The 12,401-nt window shown below is 50.6% G+C and overlaps 1 protein-coding gene across 1 annotated transcript in view; it reads left to right on the forward strand.

Moving 5' to 3' along the window:
* The window catches only part of DRC5 (dynein regulatory complex subunit 5), a 33,375-nt gene extending 21,418 nt beyond the window's left edge, over positions 1-11,957 (forward strand). The window contains exons 2-5 of the mRNA XM_075707854.1: positions 1,580-1,825; positions 3,757-4,325; positions 9,345-9,794; positions 11,734-11,957. Of these exons, the coding sequence (XP_075563969.1) occupies positions 1,660-1,825; positions 3,757-4,325; positions 9,345-9,794; positions 11,734-11,910 (1,362 nt within the window). The 5' untranslated portion in view covers positions 1,580-1,659 and the 3' untranslated portion in view covers positions 11,911-11,957. The remainder of the gene's footprint in view (positions 1-1,579; positions 1,826-3,756; positions 4,326-9,344; positions 9,795-11,733) is intronic.
* The last annotated feature ends 444 nt before the right edge of the window (positions 11,958-12,401 follow it).

Consider the following 12,401-nt stretch of genomic DNA (forward strand, 5'->3'; position numbering starts at 1 on the left):
CATCGTCTTCACCACAGGCCACAGGGGAATATCTGCTTTGGCGCCTGGAGCACCTCCTCCCCCTCCTTCTTCACTGACCTTGGTGTCTGCAGGGTTGTTTCTCTCAGATATTCTCACTCCTGTCTCCAGCTGCTGCTCTGCGGGTTTTTTTCCCCCTTCTTAAATACGTTATCACAGAGGTCCTACCACTGTCGCTGATGGGCTTGGCCTTGGCCAGCAGCAGGTCCATCTTGGAGCCAGCCAGCATTGGCTCTGTCAGACATAGGGGAACCTTCTAGCAGGTTCTCACAGAAGCCACCCCTGTAGCTCCCCCCTGCTACCAAAACCTTGCCACGCAAACCCAATACAGTCTTGCAGGAAGCTGTCCGTACCTCTGACATTGCCATCCATCCATCTGCCTCATGCTTCTTTTAGGTATCCTGCAGTCTCTAACTGCCCAGCCCTGAGCTGCAGCCCTGTTATGTCCAGTTAGTCCCAGTAAGGATCAGGTCTGTATGCCCTGGGAGACCCTTACCAAGCCTAGGCACTCTTGTTGAACCCAGAACTCAAGGACCAGACTCCTTCTCTGCCTCTTTCAGACTGGTGGGACTGGAAAGGGAACTGTTAGGACTTCCAGGCAATAACCATACACGTGGGATCCTGTCGGCTGAGAGCGCTGGTCCTGCGGTTGGGGTAGGAAACAGCAAATGGGAAATTTTGGTCTGGGAAAGCTCTGCAGAGCTAATAGGACTGGACATCCTGCCTTCTGCTCCAGGCTGGTTCTTTTATCTCATATCTGCTTAGGCTCAGTGTGGTCTGAACAGGTCTGACCCATCTCATCAGTTAATGGATGTTTGGAAGGAGTTCAGCTGGCGAGTAATTGGGAAAAGCAGAAAAAAACTCCAAATAGACTTACAGTGTGTTCATCTGTAAAGCATCTGTCTTTAAAGAGTCATAAGAACAGGCATACTGGATCAAACCAGGGGATGGTCTGGCCCAGTATCCCATCTCTGATGGTGGCCAGAAGCAGATGCTTGGAGAAGAGTAGAAAAACAATGCAGGTATGTGTGTTTCTTTCTTGCAGCACTGTCCCTGCCTCTAGCTGTGTTCAACTCACAGTGAGCCAGATGTGGTTTCTGTGCACAGAATCATTCTCAAGGGGTTTCTCTTCCATGGACTTGTCCTGGAACCTGCACAGACTCTCAGCATCCACAACATCCCATAGCAAGGAATTCCCTAGTTCAACTGTGGACCATGTGAAGAACCATTGTTTTCCTTTCTTTAAACTCATCTCCTGCCAGCTTCACCTGTTTCTTTTATTGGAAAAGACAGTAAACAATCAATTCCTGTCCATCCTCTTCAACAGCACTCTGAATTAACACCATCTTATTATCTGCTTATTATATGTGGTAACTAGAGACGTCTTTGTAGAAGGCAGTGGATAAAGATAAGGCTGAATAATAGTCATTTTGCTGCAGTGCTTCCAGTCCAAGCAGAGGAGGTAGGCAAAGGGCAGAGGCCAAGTGCATTACAGGAGAGCAGTGTGAGCAGACCATTCTTATCGCTGCCCTCTTTCTAAAGCTGCCTTTTTCTTTTGCAGGTAGCCCAGCTGGAAAATGTGGTGGTGATGCTCAAGCAATTTTCCTCTTGCTTCTCCTGAAGAAGTGTGTCCTGAGCAGGATGCAGCAGCCAGCGGATGGTGACAGGAGCACAGCCATTCCCTTGCTGTATCCATCCCAGGCCAGCTGCACTGCTGACCGCATCATTAGCGATCCCGAGTGGTCCCTCGCCACCGTCCCCAGCCTCACTGAGCTCTGCCTCCAGCACATTGTTCACAATTTTGAAAGTAAGCGGGACCACATTTCCCCTGGGACACATGGAGAGAGAGCATCAGTCCTGGAGAGCAGAGGGTCAACAAGGCAGGCAGATGTATCTGAAAGGCAGAGTGTGGTACCCAGCCCTGCCAAAGGAACAGACAGGGAGAAATATCCCCTCAGGAAGCTAGTTAAACAAACTGTTTAGTTGCTAAGTATGTACTTGTACACTCCAGGGATGGCTGTAGTCCTCTGGGCTGCTATCCAGGATGTGATTCTGCCCTAACCTTGCCCTACCGTTTCTTCTTCCTTCCCTGCTCTGCTGGACTCACTTACCTCAACCGTGGCCAGGGCTGTGGAGTCGCTGTTTCCTTCTCTTGATTCATGCACGCGTTATGATAGCACTCAAGGATGGAACCCCATTGTGCTGAGTGCTGTACAAAGAGATGGAGAATTGCTCCCTGCTCAGAGGAGCTACCGTCTCAGAATACGTATTGTACTCACAGTCTCAGGCCTTCTCCACGGCTTTTGGTGGTGACGTGACAACTTATATCCTCAGGCAGGGAATGTGCTTTTGAAGCAGGTGAACTGATGAAACACAGCAAAACAGAAAAAGCATGTCTTATCTGGGAACTGACTGGGAGGGGGAAAGGAAGGGTCTATCTGTCTTTTTGGCTGACTCAGTGCTAAGTGGCAGCAAAGACCAAAGACAGGTCTGAGGCTATGTCCACATTGGAACTGTAAGACAGTACAGAGGAGCTTGGTGCTGCCTGATGCCAGGAGCTGATGGTACTTGGGGGCCTGAGCTGGGACACTCTTGCAGTCCTATCAGCCTGGTCAGTCAGTCCGATGCCAAATGGATTGGGCCTGTGTTGTGTGCACATGAAAGCAGTGTGCTCGGTGTCTTGGGGACCTTCGTGGCGTTACCTGAGCTGTGCAGCTGCATCTTGCACACTGCTGTGGCCTGAGTGAGCCCAAGTGAAGCTAGCCCAGTTCTGCCCATACGTGTCCCACCTCTGCTTGTGTCATGGGACTTTGCAGAGAAGGTCACTGCAGTGCCAGCTCTAGGACACTGGAGAACAGACTCCAGGAAGAGGCTGTGGTAAAACTCTGGGTGTCCTTAGGAATGAAATGCCACAGAGAGAAAGGAAATATAAAGCTAACCCCACTTTGTGTCTCAAAATCTGATTTCCCATGTGCAGATAGGCTTCTCCACTGATGATTTCTGTTACTCAACACTACTGTGTACATGGCACCAAGCATTCATGGTGTGAGTACGCACGGCTTTTCTCTGGCATTTCTTACCGCAAAGAACTTCCAGCTGAGTTCTTAGGGCAAGTATGAGGAAAGAGACTGCGGGGAGAAAGCTCCTCGGAAAAGAGAACTGTTATTTAAACAAGGTGGACCTAAAGGCTACGAGTGTGTCTCAGTGGAAACAAACAGGAATCAATTTGGGGTAAGACAGACACCTGAGTTAAGATAAAAAGGCACAAGGACTTGCATGAAGAGCACACAGACAGTTGTTGTCAAATACTGTCCTTCAATATGCTTAGAAACCAAAGGGAGACAGTTCAGCAAATGACAAGCCAAGCTCTCCCATTGCTGTAAGGCTGAATTAGCTCTCTTAGGAGCAGAAGTCCTGCTCTGAATATAAACTGCATTCAAACGAAATTTAAACTGGGAGCTAAGTTTCTGATGTAGTTCCCAAATACTATGGGAGTAAACCCAATTACACTGATGTTTTATTGTGGAAGTTAGAAATCCTACACAGAAATGTAGGAGATGAATCCTACACATTTTCTGCCTGCTTAGCTCCCTACACCAGCCGCTGGCAACTGAGAAGAGAGCCAGTATCAGCAGAGGGGAGGGCATGGGCACACAGCTGGTGGCCTGGGCAGAACCATAGGGCCAACCATGGTTCCTACAGCCCAGACCAACCTCTTCTTCTCTTCATCCCCTCCAGAGAACCCTATTTTGGACCGTCTTCTGCCTGAGCACCAAAGGAAGGTGCTGGACAGGCTCTCCACTGGCCTTCCGCTTGCTGTGACTGCCAACCTAATAAGCGATGAGGACTACTGGAAGAGGTGCTGCACTGATCGCTGGCAAGTGTGTGACATCTCCAACTATGGAGGCAGCTGGAAACGGATGTTCTTTGAACGTCACCTGGAGAACATCCTGAAATGTTTCATCCCTAACACCACAGACCCCAACCAGATCCTAGACCTGATCCCGCTCTGCAAAGACTATGTGCGGAAACTGGAGGTTGATCAGTTCCTGCCACCAGTGCAGGTGGATCAAAAGGAGGAGAGGGATGACCTCTCTGATACAGGGAGTGATTTTGGATTTGGCAAGGTCTCCATGCATCACTATGACCTGGGAGTCCTCACTACTGCTCTCCCTCACCTTGAAGAGCTTCATCTCACTTATGGCGTGAAGGATTGCGGCATGAACTTCGAGTGGAATCTCTTTAACTTCACCCACCAGGACTGCTGCAACCTGGCTGTCGCCCTGAAGATGTGCCACAACTTGAAAGTAATGTATCCCAAACTGAACCTTCCTTCCTCAGCTAGATCTTCAAATTGCCTGGGGATAGAAACCCAGGGACCGGTTTTGCTTGCTGGCAGCACCCTTCCTTTTGCAAGTTGCAGTCTGGCAGAGTGCAGAGATGTTAACTTGCTGGCCTAGTGCTGAGTGTCTTGTTCTGCATATGTCCTTGTTAGAACAGGTTGTCAGAGGGGCGGTGAGAAAAATACTTGCTCCCACAAAACATGTTCCCTGTAGCACAAGAGAAAGCAACACTCCTGTTTTAACTCCTTGTCGTGGTTTAGCCCCAGCCAGCAGCTAAGCACCATGCAGCTGCTTGCTCACTCCCCCTACCCCGATGGGAGAGAATTGGAGGAGTGAGAGTGAGAAACACTCCTCGGTTGAGATAAGAACAGTTTAATAATTGAAATAAAGTAAAATAGTAATGATAATAATAACAATATAATAATGATAATAATAATAATAATAATATACAAAGCAAGTGAGGCACAATGCAATTGCTCACCACCCGCCGACCGATACCCAGACAGTTCCCGAGCAGCAATCGCTGCTCCCCGGCCAACCCCCCCCCCCCAGTTTATATACTGAGCATAACGTCATATGGTATGGAATAGCCCTTTGGTCAGTTTGGATCAACTATTCTGGCTGTGCCCCCCCCAGTTTCTTGTGCACCTGGCTGAGCATGGGAAGCTGAAAAGTCCTTGACTAGCATAAGCGGTACTTAGCAAGAACTGAAAACACCAGTGTGTCATCAACATTCTTCTCCTACTAAATCCAAAACACAGCACTATGCCTGCTGCTAGGAAGAAAATTAACTCTATCCCAGCTGAAACCAGGACACTCCTTCAATAGTTCTGGGAGGGAGGAGAGGAGAAGCCCAGAGAGTTTTTCATAAGGAGTTTTTGGTAGTTGCACTCAGTAAATACGTGTCAATGTGCCCCAGAGAAGCAGAGACCCCCAAGAAGAGCACAGGGAAATACCCACATTTGCCTTCCAGTGATGAAGCGCTTTCCTTCTGGGCACTAACACCATCTTCAGTTCTGTGGCAACTGCAGTGCAGATACTCAGCCCCTCGAAACACCAGCGGGCGTTGCTATCCCACATGCAGCCAGACTGAGCTGCCTGAATGCTCTCCCCACAGATTGGCATGTTTGGGAAATATTTGGCTGCTTGGCTTCCACAAGAGAAACTGCCTCTCCTGTGGCTATATCAGTCACCGAGGCGAAGGGCTCCGGAGCGGACGCTCATGCCGGGGCACCCTTGCTAAGGCGGCAAAAAGCGCAGGGAGAGAGCGGACAGCCCAGCCCCCGGCCTAGAGCGGGAAAGAGCAGGAAAGGGCGAGCTGCTGACATGCGGCAGCTCTGACGCAGCGTGGGCAAGGCCAGGAGTGATGGTGGCCAAACCCCCTACCTATAAAAGCAGCCCCCAGGGAGCGCGAGCAAGCAGGAGCACGGGGAACAGGATGGGCAAACAGGGCATGGCCAGCAGCCTGCTGGTGGCTGATGGAGATCAGCTGTCTCCAAAGGGGAAAAAGATTCTCGCCCATGAGTTGGCGGGACTCATTGAGAGGGCTTTAAACTAGGTTGGAAGGGGGAAGGGGATATAAACGGGCCCGCTAGTGAGGAGCCCAGGGGCGGCATGGCAACATTGGGGGCGAAATCGATAGCCCATCTCAAGTGCATGTACACCAATGCACGTAGCATGGGCAACAAACAGGAGGAGCTGGAAGCCCTTGTGCAGCAGGATAGCTATGACATAGTCGCCATCACAGAAACATGGTGGGACTCTCATGACTGGAGTGCTGCACTGGATGGCTATAAGCTCTTCAGAAGGGATAGGCAGGGAAGGAGAGGTGGTGGGGTGGCTCTGTATGTTAGGGAGTGTTTTGACTGTATAGAGCTCAACAGTGGTGACGATAAGGTCGAGTGCTTATGGGTAAGGATGATGGGGAAGGCCAACAAGGTGGATGTCCTGTTGGGAGTCTGCTGTAGACCACCCAACCAGGATGTAGAGATAGATGAAGCATTCTACAAGCAGCTGGCAGAAGTCTCGCAATCGCCAGCCCTTGTTCTTGTGGGGGACTTCAACTTGCCGGACATCTGCTGGAAATACCATACAGCAGAGAGGCAACAGTCTTGGAAGTTCCTAGAGTGTGTGGAGGATAACTTTCTGACGCAGCTCGTAAGCGAGCCTACCAGGGGAGGTGCCTCGCTTGACCTGCTGTTTACAAACAGAGAAGGGCTTGTGGGAGATGTCATGGTTGGAGGCCGTCTTGGGCTTAGCAACCACGATATGACAGAGTTCTCGATTCTTGGCAATGTAAAGAGGAGGGGCAGCAAAACTGTTACCATGGACTTCCGGAGGGCAGACTTCGGCCTGTTCAGGACGCTGTTTGGGAAAGTCCCTTGGGAGGCAGTCCTGAAAGGCAAAGGGGTCCAGGAAGGCTGGGCCTTCTTCAAGAAGGAAGTCTTAAGGGCGCAGGAGCAGGCTGTCCCCATGTGCCATAAGACCAACCGGTGGGGAAGATGACCGGCCTGGCTGAATAGGGAGCTTTTGCAGGAACTCAGGGAAAAAAGGAGAGTCTACTGCCTTTGGAAGAAGGGGCGGGCAACTCAGGAGGAGTACAGGGATCTTGTTAGGTCATGCAGGGAGGAAATTAGAAAAGCAAAAGCCCAGCTAGAACTCAATCTGGCCAATGTTGTAAAAGAGAATAAAAAATGTTTTTATAAGTACATCAACAATAAAAGGAGAGCCAAGAAGGATCTCCATCCTTTGCTGGATGTGGGGGGGAACATTGTCACCGAGGACAAGGAAAAGACTGAGGTACTTAACGCCTTCTTTGCCTCTGTGTTTAATAGCCAGACCAGTCATCCCCAGGGTACTCAGCCCCCTGAGCTGGAAGACAGGGATGGGGACCAGAATGGAGCCCTCATAGTCCAGGAGGAAGCAGTTAACGACCTGCTATGCCACCTGGATGCTCACAAGTCTATGGGTCCAGATGGGATCCACCCGAGAGTACTGAGGGACCTGGCAGAGGAGCTTTCCAAGCCACTTTCATCACAAGATGATGATCTATCAGCAGTCCTGATTAACAGGGGAGGTCCCTGATGACTGGAGGCTTGCCAATGTGACGCCCATCTACAAGAAGGGCCGGAAGGAGGACCCAGGAAACTACAGGCCTGTCAGCCTGACCTTGGTGCCGGGAAAGATTATGGAGCGGTTCATCTTGAGTGAACTCAACAGGCAAGTGCAGGTCAACCAGGGGATCAGGCCCAGCCAGCATGGGTTCATGAACGGCAGGTCTTGCTTGACCAACCTGATCTCCTTCTATGACCTGGTGACCCGCCTGGTGGATGAAGGAAAGGCTGTGCACGTCATTTACCTGGACTTTAGCAAAGCCTTTGACACAGTCTCCCATAACATTCTTCTTGGGAAGCTGGCAGCTCATGGCTTGGACGGGCGTAGTCTTCGCTGGGTAAAAAACTGGTTGGGTGGCCAAGCCCAGAGAGTAGTGGTGAATGGACTTAAGTCCAGTTGGCGGCCAGTCACGAGCGGTGTTCCCCAGGGCTCTGTTTCGAGGCCAGCCTTCTTTAATATCTTTATCAATGGTCTGTATGTGGGGATTGAGTGCACCCTCAGTAAGTTTGCAGATGACACCAAGCTGGGTGGGAGTGTCGATCTGCTCGAGGGTAGGATGGCCCTGCAGGGGGACCTGGACAGGCTGGACTGATGGACCGAGGCCAGCTGTATGAGGTTTAACAAGGCCAAGTGCCGGATCCCGCACTTGGGTCACAACAACCCCATTCAACGCTACAGGCTTGGGGAAGAGTGGCTGGAAAGCTGCCCAACAGAAAAGGACCTGGGGGTGCTGGTTGACAGCCAGCTGAACACGAGCCAGCAGTGTGCCCAGGTGGCCAAGAAGGCCAACAGCATCCTGGCTTGTGTCAGGAATAGTGTGGCCAGCAGGAGCAGGGAGGTGATTGTCCCCCTGTACTCGGCACTGGTGAGGCCGCACCTGGAATACTGTGTCCAGTTTTGGGCCCCTCAATACAAGAAAGACATTGAGGTGCTGGAGCATGTCCAGAGAAGGGCAAGGAAGCTGGTGAAGGGTCTGGAGCACAGGCCTTATGAGGAGCGGCTGAGGGAACTGAGGTTGTTTAGCCTGGAGAAGAGGAGGCTGAGGGGAGACCTTAGCACTCTCTACAGCTACCTGAAAGGAGGTTGTAGTGAGGCGGGTGTTAGTCTCTTCTCCCAAGTAGTTAGTGATAAGACAAGAGGAAATGGGCTCAAGCTGTGCCAGGGGAGGTTTAGGTTGGATATTAGGAAGAATTCTTCACGGAAAGGGTAGTCAAGCATTGGAACAGGCTGCCCAGAGAGGTGGTGGAGTCACCATCCCTGGAAGCGTTCAAAAAACGGGCAGACGTGGCACTTTGGGACATGGTTTAGTCTAGTCTACCCCTGACTGGTTTAGTGTGGACTTGGTAGTGTAGGTTAATGGTTGGACTGGATGATATTAAATGTCTTTTCCAACCTAAACGATTCTATGATTCTATGATTCTATTAAGGTGCCCTGGCCACGCAGGACATTGTCCTTCACAGAGAGCACTGTGGTTACCACTGGTGCGCATGCTCGTTCAGACAAGTGTTCGACTGTGATCTGGGGTGAGTTCTCCTGTTGCTCTCTGCTGACGTTTGGGCAGCTTTATCTCATTTTAATTTAGCCCCCTGTGTCAGAGTTCCTATGGAGTCAGAGGAGAGGAGCAGGCATTTCCAGGAGATGAACCATTTCTCCCTAGAATAGGCATGGGACATTAGTGGCATGCCCTGCCTGGTGGAAGTACCTACCCACTATAAAAGCAACTACTTAAGCCTACTGGCTAAAGGTGTCTGAAGTGAAGGGAGATGAATCCTGTCTGGTGGACCATAGGCGTAACTCTCTTGAGGTCTTCTACAAAGCTCAATCCAAAGCGCTGGCTGTTTTAGTGTCCCTGTCCTTTATCCCCACAGGTTTTCAAGCTGACGCGAAGCAAAGTGGATGATGACAAGACCAGGCTGCTGGTCCATAAATTGCTGGATCACCCCTGCTTGGTGGAGCTGAACTTGTCCCACAATCTCATCAAGAACAAGGGAGCACAAGCTATTGGCAAGTTGATCAACCGCAGCAGGTTAGAAACCCTCAATCTGTGTAACAACCAGATCCGTCACCTGGGGGCTCAGGCTCTTGCTCAAGCCCTGGCTGAGAACTCCACTCTGACCTCCCTGAATCTGCGCCTCAACTGTGTGGAGGACAAAGGCGGGGAGGCGATCGGCCGTGCCCTGCTGACCAACACCACCCTGAAGTCCATCCATCTTGGAAGTAATGACCTATCAGAGCCAACTGCTACACTTTTCTCCCAGGTCCTGGCTCAGAACACCACCCTGACGAGTATCAACTTCTCATGCAACTGCCTGGGGCTGGTAAGAGAAGCCCCTTCTCCCTGCAGTTTGTGAGCCTGCATGGCGGCCTTGCAGAGCAGATACTGAACCTGCCCTGCCTTGAAGCCGCAGAGGCAAATGCATCCCTCACTTTCCAGTCTTGCTGCGATAACAATCAGTTGCAAGCAGGGAAGAGACTCAGGCAGACAGCAGGAAGGAGTAGGACATCTTCTGTGCACACACACACATTTATCTCACTCATTACATCTAGCTCTCTTCACAGGGCTGAATCTGGCTTCCAGGCTTTGGGCTTTTGGGCAGAGAGGAATTTTACTCCCAGGAAACTGAAAACCAGGGAGTATGTCTGAGAAAAATCACAGCCATTTCACACACGTGGGAGTAGATAATAATGATAGGTGGCCTGAGACGAGGGCCTTATGCATATCCTCTGTGCTTTGGATCTGCTGTGCCATCTGTCACTCAGCAGCACACAGATAGTGTCACCCTTCCCAGAATCCTTGCTGTCCATCACACTCTCAGAGGAGACTGCTAGAAAATTGGCTTGGTTGTTGAGCTCCTTTAACTCACCCTGCAGCCCTGGAGCAGTGCAGTAGGTCAAAAGTGTCACGTCTGGGTGCTTGTAAGTGGATCCTAAACCACAGGCTTACATTTTCTAGACAGAGGAGCATCCACAGATCTTAATACATCCCTAAGAGCTGCAGTGTGCAACATTCCCACAAACCAGAACTCTTCTCTTCTGCTGATTAAAAAGAGCTTTAGAAATCTGAAACTAGACAGCCAAATGCAATCATGCTGGCTTTTAAACTTTCTGTGCTGCCTCAATTTTTCCCACTGTCACAATAAAGAGACAGCAAGACCAGCTGTCCCTGCTGGCAGGAATATTGGCATCAATGTGTTTGACAACGGTTTTAAAAGGATTTGATGGCAGAAAACCTTCTGTGAGTTCTGAGTTTTGTGATCCTGGACGTAGAAAAACCATTTGAGTTTAATGATGCAAAGGGGCAAAGGTTGAAAAGGATAGAAGGATTTTTGTTTAGTAAATAATAATGTCTATACTTAGCATCTTCCTTCTGATGAGCTCTCCTGTTACCCATTTGTGAAGCTCAGCAGCAGCACCACCACAGCTGGTGGTATTATCTTTGAGGAAACGGGGGTCTTTGCTAGAGGTGCATCAAATTCTGCCCTCTGTACCCCATTAAAAAAGAGACTCCTTCCCGATCATTTTTGCTCTGTCCTTTTTGGCAAATAGTCTAAGAGGCAGGGTGCTGGGATGAGGGGACCACCTGGCTGGAGGAGGTGGGGGCAGGAGGCATATTTGGTACCTGAAAGAGAATAGCTGTAGGGGAAAAAAAGTCAAATTGTCACATCCCTAAAGACAGTGCTTCAGTAAGGGAGGGAGATGCCCCAAAGTGAGTTGCCTCCCTAAGGCTATCTACATTGCATTTTCTGTCCCATACAGGCTGGACTTCGGTCATGTGAGATGTTCCCCCCAGGAAAGCCAACCCAGCCTGGGAAATGGCATCCAGGCAGGAGACTGCCAGCACTGGGGCTCTCACCACCGCCAAGACGAGGCGCAGCACACTAATCACACTGCCATTTGTCCCCAGCCAGCAGTGAGCTGGGGACCAGGGGACAGGGGAGAGCAGAGATTCCTCTCAGGTTATCATCGCCAGCCATGCTATTAACCAGCCTGAGCTTAAGGACTCCTGACACGGTACCCAGAGGGAGTCATTAGCATGTGTCATATCACTGAGTGCTGCATAAGGTTATACTCCTTCCCTGTGTATTTCTCCTGTGAGCAACATTTCGGGCTTGGGTGAAGGCCTTCATCCCTTTTTGGCACGATCTTATGGGGTCCCCATCACTGGCAGCAGAAGTTGCTCTGGGGAGGAGGGAAAGGGAGCAATACACTTCACTTTTGGATTTCCTCCTTTAACCCCTCCTTCTCACCCATTTGCAGGATGGTGGGAAGCAGCTGCTTGACGGGCTGGTGGATAACAAGGCTTTGACTGAGTTCGACCTCCGCCTGACAGAAGTGGGCCAGGAGACTGAGTACCTCATTCACCAAATTGTGTGGGCCAACCGGGAAGCGGTGAGGTTGAGGTCTCTGCAGCACCCCCCCACCAAACCCCTCTGAAGAAAATGCTCCAGAGCAATGAGCTTTGCAGGTGCAGTGTTGGAGATTACTTTACTTCAGAGGCTTGTTTTTATTCATATTTCTGAGAAACACTCAACTTGTGGCCACCACCGCAGCCTTCCCCAGATCCCCATCATCCAACCTGTGTCTTAGCACGAGACAGACATTAGACCTCATGGGATTGTAGTGGCAGCACAGAAGCAATCTGCCTCTTGAGCCCTCTCTCGCACTGCACCCAAGACTAAATCCCACCTCCTGTAGTGTTTCTTACGTGCTCCGGCAGCAAGCTTAGTTCAGGCAGTTGGATGTTGTTCACCTGTAAAGCAGCTAAGGTGAAGTCTCCACCATCCAAATGGTCTACTCCAGATCTAACTTCCAGGGCAGGCAGCTCTTTTGGGCTTTTTGCTGTGGAGGACGTGAGATGCGTAGGGGATAGAGGGAATGTTGTTTCTAGTTCCTTGTCAGCTTTTTCTGGCTATTGCTCTGCTCAA

Source organism: Pelecanus crispus, chromosome 3 (genome assembly GCF_030463565.1).
Source record: "Pelecanus crispus isolate bPelCri1 chromosome 3, bPelCri1.pri, whole genome shotgun sequence".
Taxonomy (NCBI): domain Eukaryota; kingdom Metazoa; phylum Chordata; class Aves; order Pelecaniformes; family Pelecanidae; genus Pelecanus; species Pelecanus crispus.